The sequence below is a fragment of the Cariama cristata genome, unplaced genomic scaffold (assembly GCF_000690535.1).
Source record: "Cariama cristata isolate BGI_N322 unplaced genomic scaffold, ASM69053v1 scaffold6651, whole genome shotgun sequence".
Lineage (NCBI taxonomy): Eukaryota > Metazoa > Chordata > Aves > Cariamiformes > Cariamidae > Cariama > Cariama cristata.
The window spans coordinates 1-14,097 of record NW_009599726.1 but is presented as its reverse complement, the minus strand read 5'-3'; the positions used below and the strand labels follow the sequence as shown (position 1 = coordinate 14,097).

Here is a 14,097-nt window from a genome sequence, read left to right as displayed (position 1 = left end):
TGGAGCAGGGCAGGACGTGGGCAACAGGGAGCAGGAGGGAGGCTGGATGAGAAGCGATCAGCAGGACAGGAACCCTGGAGGGGGAGGTAAGTGTAGAGAACGAGGTGGGATTGCAGGGGATGGACGCTACTTTGGGATGATGACGGAGCTGAAGATGCCAGGGGGAAGGTTCAGCACTTGCGTGAGGAATCGTGAAGCACCATAAACATCAGCGAGGGTTAATGACAGCCAAACCCAAGAGTGCCCAGAGCTCCCCCCAGGGGGAAGGCCAGACTCTTACCCTGGTGTTCGTTACCAGCAGGTCCCGCACTGTATAGCTCTCGCACTCCTCCTCTTTCTTCAGCTCCACAGTGATGTCTCCATAGGACACAGAGCCGTCAGACGGCCAGTACTGGGCACACTTCTCCTGAGAAAGCATCACAGGAGGAGACAGTGTGAAGACCCCATATTTTTCCCATGGGCTTGAATAGAAGAATCATAGAATCATTTAGGTTGGAAAAGACCTTTAAGATCTTTGAATCCAACCGTTAACCCAGCACTGCCAAGGCCACCACTAAACCATGTCCCTGAGCACCACATCTACACGTCTTTTACAGAATCACAGAATCGATTTGGTTGGAAGAGACCTCTGGGACCATCGAGTCCAACCTTTGCCCTAACACCCCCATGTCAACTAGACCATGGCACTAAGTGCCACGTCCAGTCTTTTCCCAAACACCTCCAGGGATGGGGACTCCACACCTCCCTGGGCAGCCCATTCCAATGCCTTCTCCTTCCAAGTCTTCTCCTGGGGCTGGCAGCTGCCCAAAACCAGGTGGAATCCCATGGGCTTTCTTCAGAGAGGAGCTGCCCACTGCACGCAAAGGTGCTTTGAGGACTCAGGGTCCAGAGCTGGTTTACTGAAGGTCTCCCCACCCTGGGTCTACAAACAATTGGATTCTTTGCATTAGAAGTAGAGGTTGAAATATATTTCCTACCAGAGAAGGGGTAAAATAGCGTGTGGCACTGGCAGTGCTGGGGCCATCAGGAGATTTTAAGGGATCACATTGATTTATTTTGCTGATGCGTAAATGCAGCGATCCCCAGGCGCTTACCTGGCCTCTCTCCTCCAGCTCCGTTAGCATCACTATGGAGCAGGATTTCCACTCCCAGATCATCCTCCAGAAGTCCTCTATCGTGTGCTGCAGCGGTCCTTGGCTGGCGATATAGGAATCCTTCTGGCGATAACCCTGCAGTTTGAAAACTAGGTTAGCGGTGAATCGGCAGCGCCTGGATGCTGGGAGCAGCGGGAGGAACGCTCTTGGACATGGTCGGGTTACCAAGTTCATTTAAATTTTGGGAGCATCATGACTGTCCACGTGAATGACCACAGCCTGGGCAGAGAAAACTGCTCTCACAGTGGGCTATGTCCTCACTCACAGGCATTACCACATCGCTGCTCGGCAGCTGGGGTGCCATCAGCCAGCGCGTTACGGTGGCAAGACCTTTGTTTTTAAAGAAATGCAGCAGGGAGGATCATACCCCCTACACATGCATTTGGTGAAGGAAGATCTGGGTTTCTGGCACTCCTAAGAGATGTTGCAAAGTCTGAGTGCTAGAGCAGAGCCTTGCTTGAGCTTCACATACTTCAGGTATGATTTTTACTGGGGATTTTTGGAAGAAGTAAGCCAAACTAGATGGAACTAGAGGATCTTTAATGTCCCTTCCAACCAAAACCAATCCATGATCTACGATCTATGAAAACCAGTAGTAAGTCTGGGCGACTCTGGCTCTTCCCCTACCACAAAGTGCTTCTGTTTCCAAAGCCCTGTGTCGTTCCCCTGTGCCCTTGCTGCAGACTGTGACTAAAGATGCTTCGTCATTTGGAGCTTGTCGTTTAAGCAAAGTTCAGCAGAGGCAGGAAATTGAATCCTGAAAAAAAATCGCTTACGTGACATTTAAGCTTTCTGATCTCGATGCAGAACAAGGCAGCTGCTGCCGGCTGCATTGTGTCAGATGCTCACGCAGCCAGAGCAACCCGCAGGGACCCAGCAAAGGAGATTTCAGGGAGCAATTAATGTGGGATGTTATAACTGGGAATGTGCTGGGTTTACTGGTTCAACCCATGGCAGTAATCATCCTTTGGGGGAAAAAAAGCCCCCTGCCATTAGGAGATGAAAGTAGAAATTGGGCTAGAAAAGAGCAGGGCTCTGTCACTTAGCCAGCGCTGGCATCACTGCACGAAGATAAATACTCATACGAGATGTCCCCCTGAAGTCAACAGGATTACTCATGAGAAAAGGATGTGCAATCACTTATCTCCTCCTTGGAGTGAGGAAAGCACTTAACCTCTCTGCCTCACCTCCTCCTGTCACCCAGACAGGTATAATGGGATTGACCTGTTTCTTCTCAAGGGTTTTAGGATCCGTGTATTGCTCCATTAGCTAATCTAGTGGATGTTTTCTGACCAAATGAACAGTGCCATATAGCAATCATTTCCACGGCTACGTGCATCCGCTTCTCCAAAGCCATCATCAGAGCCCAGAGTTGCAGAAGTGAGATCCGGATTTGGAGGCTCTGCTCAGGCTCCAGCTCTCCTCTCCCACCATTCGTGGGTCACAAGGAAACTGTACATACAGAGGGGTTTCTTGGAGAAAGAAACCAGCACCATCCAGTGACACAAAGCAAAGTCAACTGGAAAGAGCCTTACAAAACCCAGAGAAAGAGTGTTTTGGGACAAATCCTTTCCATAGGAAGCGGCATGAGGTAAAGAGTTTCCATTGGGAGAAGATGGAAAGAAGATTAAAGAAGACTCACGTCAATGAAGGAAGCATTTACGTAGTCTGTGTTCTCTTCACCTCTCTTCACTGGAATGATTACTCGGTTGAACTCATCTGAAAGAGAAGTGAAATGATCTGAGGTTTGGGGAACACCTTCAAAGTGTGACTCCTTGATAACCATGCACGGCCTTCAGCTGGGAAGTCACCAAGCCCTAAGTAAGAGGAAAGAGGTATGGGAAGGGGAGCCCTGTGTTTACAGCACCCAACTGGGACAAGGAGACTCAGTTCTGCCTTCTGCCATGCCCTGGTTTGGGGAAGGACAAGGGGATGATGAGGACTCCAGGAGCAGGATCTGCTCAACACAGGGACTCCCTTCTCCCTTGAGGCAGAAAGCCTCAGCAGCACAAACCTGCCAAGAAGAAAGTCATGGCAGGGACAGGGCAGAACAAAAGCAAGAAAGCCCCAGGGGCAGCGTTATATTTGGCCACGAAAAACCACCTGCCCTTGACTCTGCCCCATCCCTTCATGCTATCCCTGCCTGAGCAGGGGGTTGGACCAGCTGACTTCCGAAGATCCCTTCCAACCTCAGCCAGTCTGTGACTCCACTACTGTGGGCACAAATGCCTCTGTCTTGAAAGTTCCTGAGCACTCACTGAATCCTGGAGTGGTTGAGGTTGGAAGGGACCTCTGGAAGTCACCTGGTCTACCCCCCTGCTCAGGCAGGGCCACCCAGAGATGGTTGCCCAGGACCGTGTCCAGACAGATTTTGAACATCTCCAAGGATGGAGACTCCACAACCTCCCTGGACAACCTGTGCCAGTGCTCGGTCACCCCCACAGTCAAAAAGTGTTTCCTGATGTTCAGGGGACCCTCTCGTGTCTCAATTTGTGCTCACTGTCCCTTGTCCTATCACTGGGCAACATGGAAAGAGCCTGGCTCCGACCTCTCTGCACCCTCCCTTCAGGTATTTATAGACACTGGTGGGACCCCCCTGAGCCTTCTCTTCTCCACGCTGAGCAGTCCCAGCTCTCTCAGCCTTTCCTCACAGCAGAGATGCTCCAGGGCCTTCGCTGGGCTCTCTCCAGTCTGCCCATGTCTCTCTTGTACTGAGGAGCCCAGCACTGGACCCAGTGCTCCAGGCGTGGCCTCACCAGTGCTGAGTAGAGGGGAAGGATCCCCTCCCTCGCCCTGCTGGCCATGCTTTGTCTAATGCAGCCCAGGACACCACTGGCCTTCTTTGTGGTGACAGCATGTTGATGGCTCATGGTCAACTTGGTGTCAACCAGGACCCCCAGGTCCTTCTCTGCCAAGCTGCTTCCCAGCTGGGTGACTCTCAGGTCAGGTTGTTCCTCCCCAGGGACAGGACTTTGCACCTCTCCTCGTTGAACTTCATGAGATCCCTGTTGGCCCATTTGTCCAGCCTGACTCCTGTTCTCACAACCACCCAAATGGTTCCCACATCCACCAGGCACGCTCTCCCCATGCAGACAAAAAAGCCTTACATGGAATTATCTGAAGCACCCTGTTCTTCTTCATGTTTGCCGGTAAGTTGCCCGTTCTCATCTTGTCGTTCTGAATTTTGATTGAAGTGAGCTTCTGCAGAGGAAGGATCAAAAGCAGAGAGCTTTCAGAGCCACCCAGCACCAGGCAAGCTCATGGTGGTCCCTGTAGCCCAGACCCATCTGAGTGGACCCACCAGGACAAGAACCACACTCACCTTGAACTCCTCTTCCAGCCCATTGCTGCTGGTCCCTGGCACTTTGTTGTAGATCTTCTGAAGGTGGATCTCTAAAGAGGTCACCTCCAGCTCTGTGTCACCGTAGAGATAGTGCTCCAGAAGTGCTTGGTATATAAACACATACTGCATCTGCAAGGGTTGCAGGGAGAAGCCATCAGCCTCCGCCCCATGTTCAGCGAGCGCATCCCGATGTCCGCACACATGCTGGTTGCAAACCCACCGCCCCACTGCCCACTTATGCTTGCTGGGCACGTGGTATCCCACTGAGACCCCAGAAAAGTGGGTAACGACCTTTCTGCTGCTGTACGGGGACTGGCACCTTATTTGCTACACCACACAAAGCTGACACAACACAAAACTTTCTCCAAGCCTGGAGAAGAGGAGGCTGAGGGGAGACCTTATTGCTCTCTACAATGACCTGAAAGGAGGGTGTAGCCAGGTGGGGGTCGGTCTCTTCTCCCAAGTAACCAGTGATAGGACAAGAGGAAATGGCGTCAAGTTGTGCCAGGGGAGGCTGAGATTGGATATTAAGAAGAATTTCTTCACCAAAAGGGTTGTCAGGCACTGGCACAGGCTGCCCAGGGAAGTGGTGGAGTCACCATCCCTGGAGGCATTTAAAAGACGTGTAGATGTGGTGCTTAGGGACAGGGTTTAGTGGTGGGTTTGGCAGTGTTCGGTTTACAGCTGGACTTGATGATATTAAGGGTCTTTTTCAACCTAAATGATTTTATGATTCTATGAAGGGGATTAACAGGAGCAGGCAGGATCCAGCAAAAGGCTCACTTGATGCAGCATCCTTCCAAAATGAGGGACGATGCTCAACCCTCATGTAGGCTTCGCTGCAGGCTGGGTACTGACTGCGCGAAGGAAATCTAACTCCAGTGAGCAAAACCCAAAAGAAATGGCAGCAGCACACTTACATCTGTCTGTACCATCTGGCAGCGCTGAGCCCGGATCCGGCTCACGAAGCCGTAAACGTCCACCTTCCTCTCTGCGTGCATCATGTCCAGCATGGCATCGATGACGATAAAAGTGCCCGTGCGTCCTACCCCGGCGCTGAAAGAGCAGAGAGGACAAGAGGTCAGTTCAGCAGTGTTGGTCTTGAGGTCTCTTGCAGAGCAGCAGGGAGCGAGCCAGACGCTTCCCAGCAGCGAGCAAATAGCAAAATCTGGTTTAGAGATGAGAGTGGTCCTCAGCCTGATGTTCAGTGTCCCCTGGGTTTGCAGAGATGCACACAGCATCTCCAGCAACTGCTGTGACTGCGGTGCATGAAGGCATGGAGCAGGGTCAGCCAAAGAGAAACCTGTGCCAGCTTCGGCTTCCAGAGTCCTTACAGGCTGCCTGCTCCTACCAGCTGCCTGCAGTCCTTCCAGTCACCCTCCATCACATGAAGGTGAGCCCATGGGGAAGCCTTGTTTCTGTGCTGGTAACTCAGCCATCAACGAGAAGAAGAAGGATGAGGTCAGCAGATGCTGTGGAATGACAAAGCTCTTTTGTCAGCTGCCTCCTGAGAAGCAAGCTGGAAAGATGGACTTGGGAGGTTGCAAATGTGATCATCTCTGCCTTTAACTGTGGAGCTTTGCCTTATTGAAATGTGGAAAGACTCTGTGGCTCCCCTAGGCTTGCTGCTGTGCCCAAAACCACTCCACATGAGGTCAAACACCAAGGTCCTTGCTCCCAGGCATGCTCTCAGCTGAGTACTGCCTTCTCGCAACAACGGATGTTACCCTCTCATGCCCAGGGCAGAGGAGAGCCAAGGGAGATCTCGGCATCCAGGTAACCCAAATGACCACTCAATATCAGTTGCAACACTATCACATCACTGATTCCAAGAAGTTCCTTCAATTCACATGCATTTTTTTGAATGTTCCCATGTGGAACATCCCCATTTAACATGGGCAAGTTCAATAAAGATAATAAAAAAGGCCTGACTGAAAAAAAATCCTTTTAGTATTAAATAGGAGACGCTTTCCAAGTGACCCAGGAGAGGCAGAGGTCAGCTGTGACCAGGACTTACCTGCAGTGCACTACTATTGCTCCTGCGTATTGGGGATTACACGTCTTCACCTTCTTCAAGAACTTCAGCATCCCAATGGGGGTGAAGGGGACGCCGAAGTCGGGCCAGCTGGTGAAGTGGAACTGAGTCACCAGGCGCTGAGGCTTCTTGTTCGTGACATCACCGACCTGAAGGGGAAACGTAGATTAAGATTTCCCTTCTTTCCTCAAAAGCAAGGGCAGAGAGGGAGCTACAGCCCCAAGACTGAGCTGGATGGCTTAAGAAGCACTAGCATCCACAAGCTGAAAGGGCACGGGCGCAGGCTTGGGAGCCAAATTAATCTCTAAACCATGACATTGTAATTGCCCAGCATCACATCCGGCATCTTAGGGGTGATAGATGCCAGCCCAGCCACGGCTGTAGCTCCAACCTGGCGGAAGCTGCCATATTTCATTCCCAGAGAGCTCAAACAGCAGCCACCGCTCCATCCTTTCCCACACCTCTGCCCACAGCATCCTCGTGCTAAAGGCAGGGGAGGAAACCACCCATGTCCAGGCCACTGGAGTGAAAGGTGAGGCTCAGGAGAACCCTGCTCAGGGTCCAGACAGATTTTCAATCGCCAGCTCTTCCTTGCCTGCCTCCGAGAGCAGCAGGAAAACAAACAGAGCGACGAAAGCGCCCACCGCATCCTCCGGAGGATGAGAAAATGTAGTGACAGATGGGAAAGCAATCAAAACCAATGCATACGGCACTGGATTTTGTCTCAGCTCATGGGATAAATCTGATTATTTGCAGGCATTAAGTATTTGTGGGTGACAGCAGGAACAATACTGGTAACAGCAAGTGCTGGAGTATTACAGGACTGAATTTCAGCCTTGGCAACCATCAGCTTCCTCGCTGTCAGTACAGTCATGCTGGTACCCACTGGAAATGGGCTCCCAGGGGTATTAGATGAGTAAATTCTTAATAGCTGTGGTTAAAATGATGATGGGAGTAATTTCATCCCAACTGTGGTCTCATGGCACCTTGGAGGAGTCGAGGAGCATGCCAGCACCTGTTGGATGCCCAGCATGGAGAGGGGAGAGATGGGATGAGACAGGGTGGGATGGGATGGGAGATGTGATCCCCAGCACCTGCTGGATGCAGAACTTCCGCACGGTGTAATCCACCAGGACAGTCACATCCTCCACGGACACTCGGATGTTCCCATATGTCCAGCAGCCTTGATCTGGCCAGTACTGAGCACACTTACACTGTGGGAAGAGAAAATGGGTGCAGGTGAGCTTTGGTCCCTCTCAAGCCTGGGATCGGCTGCAAGACACGCCCAGGGGCATGAGATGTTGTCGTGGTTTAACCCCAGCTGGCAACTAAGTACCATGCAGCCGCCTGCTCACTCCTCCGCCCCCTCACTGGGATGAGGAGGAGAATCAGAAAAAGGTAAAACCCGTGGGTCGAGATAAGAATAGTTTAATAATTGAAATAAAGTAAATAATAACAGTAATGAAAAGGGAGATAACAAAGAGAGAGAGAGCAATAAAACCCAAGGGAAAAAACCTAAGTGGTGCACAGCTCAATTGCTCACCACCGCTGACCGATGCCCAGCCCATCCGTGAACAGTCACCGGCCCCTCCCGGCCAACTGCCCCCAGTTTCTATACTGGGCATGACGCTTTATGGTACGGAATATCCCTTTGGGCAGTTGGGGTTAGCTGTCCTGGCCGTGCTCCCTCCCAGCTTCTTGTGCCCCTCCTTGCTGGCAGAGCATGGGAAACTGAAAAGTCTTTGACTTAGAGTAAGTGCTACTTAGCAACAACTCAAACATCAGTGTGTTATCGACATTATTCTCACACTAAATCCAAAAACCACAGCACTGTATCAGCTACTAGGAAGAAAATTAATACTATCCCAGCTGAAACCTGGACAGATGTGCTGGATTCGGATGAAGTAGGGTTAGACACCAGCCCATGAAGCCTCCTGGCACCTACCTCTTTCCTCTCTTTCAGGTTGGTCACCATGACAATTGTTGCTGTGTTTTGCTCCCAAATCATCCTCCAAAAATCATTCACCGTTTCTTCCTTTGGTCCTAAGGGGAAGGTAAAAAGAAATGTCTTTGGGATCAAAATGTAGCGTGTGAAGTCACACGTCGTGGGTGAGGCAATGCATTTTTTGCCAATAGATGTCAGCACAGGAGGTGCTTTGGTGTCTGGGCATGTTGTCTAACCCAGTGAACAATCCTATCACACAATAGCTGGGCTTTTTGGATATGCTTTGTGATCAGGAATTCCATTTTTAGCCCAGGAAGGGGAAATCAGACAAACGGAGCATGGAAATAGCTCGCCCAAGGTCACCCAGGGAAATTGTGGCTGTCTCAAAACAGTCCGCAGAAGTTCTACCCTGGCATCTTGGGCTTTAACCATGGGATCCCATTTCACTGTGGCACAAGAATAGTTACCTGCTGCCTGCCAGACAAGGAGCTAACTCAACCCAGATCTCCCTTGCCAAGCCTGAGGCTAAGGGCAAGCCAAGAGAACAGCAGAGCCAAAGCTTTACCCCAGCCTGGTACCACTGATGGACCTCAAAGCTTTACCCCAGCCTGGTACCACTGACAGACCCGATCCAGCCTTCCTTCTCCAGCAAGAGCCAGGCAAACTGGCAGGTGATGCCCTAAACCACTTGCAAGTCAAGAGTGGAAATGCAAAACACCTCCCATGGGCAGGTAACCCCCTTTTTGCTGATACGAACTCCCCTGTGAGTCGGTATCTTGGTTTTAGGGACGTGTCTGGACCGGTATAAAGAAAGTAAGAGAGCCGGAGGGCTACGGATGGTGCATGCAAGCCAGTGATGCACTGGCTGGGGGCAATTCTGCTTGGGAAGACTCGTGATGCTTGTTGCTCTCAATAGTTAAATAGTCCTGCCTCCCTTCTGAAGACCACAGTGAAATTTCTCTCCAAGGGCACCAGCCTATGTTATGGACTGTTGAGGTTTAAAACGGAGCAGAAATGAAGCCAGATCAGCGTGGTGCTCTCTGTAATAACAGATTTGGGGAATTAAGCAGCTCACTGGCAATATTTCCAGAGATCATGCCCACCTGCAGCTGTGGGCCAGGGTGGAAGGGAAAGGCTCAGGGCAGAAATGCTTTGACACCCTTCAGCAATCAGTACTGCACAGGTAGGGCTTCTCTTCCTCCCCCAACACATCCAGCACTGGTCTTTGACTGGGAAAACCATTTTGGGTACAAACTGTGGACCAGCCAAGCCTCCTTTTGATCAGGGGAGCTCTGCAAGGTACTGTGCTGTGGTTAGACTGGCACAGCTTCGCAGAACAGAAGGACCCCAGCCCAACTGCCACCAGACAGAGCTACGGGAATAACCAAGCGTTTACCTTGTGCAGCAATGAACTTGTTTTTCTCTTGGTACCCCTATAGAGAAAAAGACAAAAACGAAGATAAATGAAAGGCGAGTAATTGTCTAACACAAGAGTCATGAAATGCATCTACATCATTACTAAACAGAGCCATCACCTGCTCTGTTGCTCACTTCCCTCTGTGCAGAGAAGGGGCTGCAGCCTCCAAGGGGAGAAACAGCACCAACAATGGAAAATCCCTGTGCAAAGGGCCCTTGCCCCGGAGCAACAGTTCCCACGCTCACATAAAGTGGGAACGACCCCACTTGCTGGTACAAAGCACTTATGGAGTGGTACCCGACAGCCCTTCCGCTGGGATCAGATCCTGCATCCAGAGCATCACATGAAAATCAGCATTAATCTTTGAGAGATGGGGCTGTTGAACTCATGGGGATTGATTTTGTGTATTTCCTAATGGATATTTATTTATTGGTGAAGAAAGAAAAAAGCTCTTTTGGGTCTTGCTTTCCTTCATGTACCTCTGTCTCTCTCAAAGTCTACTTCTTCACATTACCCTTCCAACTTATCTGAGCTACGTGGTGATAACCATACAGGACCCATCTCCTCCTAGGAGTAGAGCAGGGCAATATTGTTTCTATTTTAGCTGGGTGCCTTGATTTCTTTTTCATCCCCTTCCCACGTCCAGCCCCACATGCTGGGAAGTACCGATGATTAACTGGCTATACCATTTATCAGCTGCTAATGAGAAATGCCCAATTCCTGCGGGAACTGTTCCCAAATCCCTTCCAAAACAGCCAGCTCGGCTTTGTAGCACCCCAAGGAGTGCAAGTGCTTCTCATTATTTTAGAAGTGGGGAAAAAAGAGGTGGGGAGAGATGGGACTATGGCAAAGCAGATGAGCAAAGGCAGAACTACAGCCAGAATTTGAGTACCAGCTCTCAGCCTCTTAATCCAACCACGCTCACCGGGGCTCAAGGCATGGAATGAAGCACAGTGAGCTCTACCACGGCCACGCAAAGGTTACGAGTTCAAAAGACAACGTAATTGATTGCTTTGGAGGAGCTAGGGAGGTGTTAATGTAGGAGGTAGTCTCTTAACCATCCTCTCTCAGGCACAAGTCACACCCCATAAAAGCGCCAGGCTCCTGGTGGGACCAGGCACTGCTGGCTGGGCTGCAGCTGGTGGGGATTTCCCCTTCAAATCACAAAACTCACATTAATGAAGGAGGCATTGATATAGTCGGAGTCAGGAACCCCTTCGACAGGAGTTAGGTGAACCCTGGAATGATCATCTGGAAGAAAATTAAAACTTTACATTAAAAACAAACCCTTCCACGCATCTGATATGCAGCGTAGCAAGAAAGCCAGGTATTCGAGCGGAGCCTGGGCTTGCTGGCTCCCCCCACTCCCCAAACATCTTTATGCCTCCATATTCTTCTTGTTTAAGCACAAAGAGGTGCTAGGCCTTGCCCAAGGAAGTTTTTCTTCTGCAGAGCGCACATGTTGGACGCAGCCTGCAGCCCCACACCACCCAGCAAGAGCTGGCCGTTTTGGTATTTCCCATCTGTTTCATTTTCCATGTCCTCCCGGCCATTGACGGCTCCAGGGAGCTCCTCCTCTCGGGTATCTAAAGCTAAAGCAGATGCAGTCACCCATCTGGGAGGTGAAATGACCTCAAATGTGTCCTTGCCCATCCCAAAACCAGGAATGGGGAGCCCTGGTAGGAGCACCAGCCATGTACCTCCTCCCTCCACCGAACCAGCTCCGATACCTACAGGGCAAAATGTTCACGTATCTGTTCTTCTCCTTGTTCTCCTCCTTGGAAGCAGCTTCGCATGTGGCCTGTATGGGACACGCTGGGAGAGCCTGCAATGGTAGAAAAAGGGGTTTTCCACTATGTTCTCATGGCATGCCAGTAACCATCACACAACCAGCGTGTCGGCGCACACCGCATCTGAGCATCCTGCCCCTTCGGACATGTCCCTACCACCCACACCTCTCCCCTCCACCCCAGCACCACCTCCTCCTCCCCACTGAGCTCAAGGTGATGATTTAAATAACCTGGGCTGGACTAGAGAGAGCAAATCCCTTCCGAAACGTGGTATCTGGAATCTCAGGACCCACGAACACGAGGTGGCAGCAAAACCTCCAACACCAAACCCGCCAGCCCAGCGATCAAGGAGCTCATTTCTGTCCGCGGAGGCTCTTGCTGAGATTTCCTCTGCTAACAGTGACACTAATAGTGACCCTATTAAAGTCCCCATCACCCGAGCACACCCAGTGATGGGAAAGAGCACCCATGCAGGGTTATTCTTCATCCAGCAGCACCAGGGACCCTTGGGCTGGGGGGTGATGGGGTCACAGGCAATGCTGGTCTGGTCACAGCAGCCAGGCTTCAGGCTCAAGCAGAGGAGGTGCTTCCCCAGCACCGTTACTCCACATCGTCTTTGAGTAGTGAAGAGGATGAGAACGTATGGGAGGTATTCGCCATCCCTTCCTCCAGCTGACAGGACAGACGTGCTTCGGTAACGGAAGTCTTCAGGGCAATCAAGTATTTATAACCCCAAAAATCCCCCTCCCCGGGCATTCATTGCACCTATTTAGTTTCACTGAAGCGCGGCCAGGAAGAGTATCAAGTTGTGCAACAGCTGGAGAAAGTCGAGCGGCTTGGTTTTTTACCTTCTCATCATCCTCATATTGCTAAATCACGCCTTGGACCTAAGGCTTTATGCATTTGCAGATGACACCTTTGCAGTGCAGACAACCAGAACAACAGTGGATTTTCTTACGTTAATTAGGTTGATGGAGATCAGCAGCTCCTACGTGACACACTGCGATACTCCAGCTTGTTATTTAACTTTGTCTCCTACCTCAGTACTGCTCTGCCTATTTTTGTATTGCCAAGGTGAAACAGGTTTATCGTCACAAGAAGCTGCAGAGCTCAGCAACATCAAGAAGAGGTTGTAGCCATCTCAGAAGAGATGCTGTGGCATCGTGGGATAAGCACAATACCTGATTTATTACTTACTGCGAAAGGTCAACTGTTGTCCTACAAATTGTCATCATTCTGTTTCAGGGTTAATAGATCATTGAAATAGATGGGGTTATTTCTGTTTCTCTGTCAGAGCTCTGGTTTTGGCTCTTTGTGGACTAAAGCCATGAGGATTGGAAGGAGGGAGGCAGAGCACGGGAGGAAATCAGCGGCAGCAAAGTTTTGGAAGATCCCATGACATCCAGGACACCTCCCAAACCCAGGAAAATGTAACCCTGTAGTGCTGCTTGCTAGAAAACCTCTGCTTTCTATAGTGAAAGTGAGGGGTAGCGGCTTGTCCACCCTCACAGCAGATTCAGGGACAGAATTGGTCCTCCCACCTTGCAGCTCTTTGAGAAACCCCTGAGGACCGGGCAGAGCACGTGCCCTCTGTGAAGCTCCCAGATAAGTTCTTCTGAAACACAGCATCCAGCACCATTATTTTATCGACTCAGCTACCCCCTGCGCTGATGTGTCGTCCCCAAGCTAGGCACCACTGCACACTGCAGCTCCTCTCTAAGGTACCAGCTGTTTTGTCCCTGCTCTGTGAAGTGACATCAGATTTTAACTCGCTGTGCGTCATAAGCCCGATGTCAAGAGCAGCCTGTGGGATTTAAGGGCAAGAAGCAAAGGCACTCACGTTGAACTCCTCCCGAAAGAGCTTGTTGTCATCTGCCATCCGGCGGTTGATCTCCTCTTCCAGCTTATCAACGGGCAGAGGTGGGTATTTACGGTTGGTGCTGGGGGAGCGGGCGAGCAGCGGCATGCTCTGGGGCTCTGCAACAATATCCATGCATCAGAGGTGCCCACCCACATGGTCCCCATGCCCAGCACTCATCCGTTCCCAGGTGGGCACAGGGACCTCACACACCTCTTTTAGGGCCATGTTGCGTCCTTACTAACTCCTTATTTTCAGAGAATCATTGAATGGTTTGGGTTGGAAAGGATCTTAAAGACCACCTTGTTCCAACCCTCCTGCCATGGGCAGGGACACCTTCCACTAGACCAGGTTGCTCAAAGCCCCATCCAACCTGGCCTTCAACACGTCCAGGCCTTTTGCTCTTACTATGGATAGTGCACAAAAATTTGGGGATGTTGTATCAACACGAAATTCTTTCAGCACCCTGTAGTTGAGTGTTACGCTGTCACAGAGGCAGGATAGGACAATGAGGACCAAGTCTAACAAACAACCCCATGCAACGCTACAGGCTTG

The 14,097-nt window shown here is 50.9% G+C and overlaps 1 protein-coding gene across 1 annotated transcript in view; it reads right to left on the bottom strand.

The window, feature by feature from the left end:
* Positions 1–13,663, bottom strand: part of PTPRA (protein tyrosine phosphatase, receptor type, A) — a 15,678-nt gene extending 2,015 nt beyond the window's left edge. Inside the window, exons 1-13 of the mRNA XM_009709781.1 lie at positions 13,525–13,663; positions 11,629–11,719; positions 11,069–11,145; positions 9,874–9,910; positions 8,478–8,575; positions 7,627–7,746; positions 6,515–6,681; positions 5,418–5,553; positions 4,477–4,626; positions 4,262–4,355; positions 2,797–2,873; positions 1,095–1,229; positions 281–406 (exon numbers count right to left, since the gene is read on the bottom strand). Of these exons, the coding sequence (XP_009708083.1) occupies positions 281–406; positions 1,095–1,229; positions 2,797–2,873; positions 4,262–4,355; positions 4,477–4,626; positions 5,418–5,553; positions 6,515–6,681; positions 7,627–7,746; positions 8,478–8,575; positions 9,874–9,910; positions 11,069–11,145; positions 11,629–11,719; positions 13,525–13,650 (1,434 nt within the window). The 5' untranslated portion in view covers positions 13,651–13,663. The remainder of the gene's footprint in view (positions 1–280; positions 407–1,094; positions 1,230–2,796; positions 2,874–4,261; positions 4,356–4,476; positions 4,627–5,417; positions 5,554–6,514; positions 6,682–7,626; positions 7,747–8,477; positions 8,576–9,873; positions 9,911–11,068; positions 11,146–11,628; positions 11,720–13,524) is intronic.
* Positions 13,664–14,097: the final 434 nt, after the last annotated feature.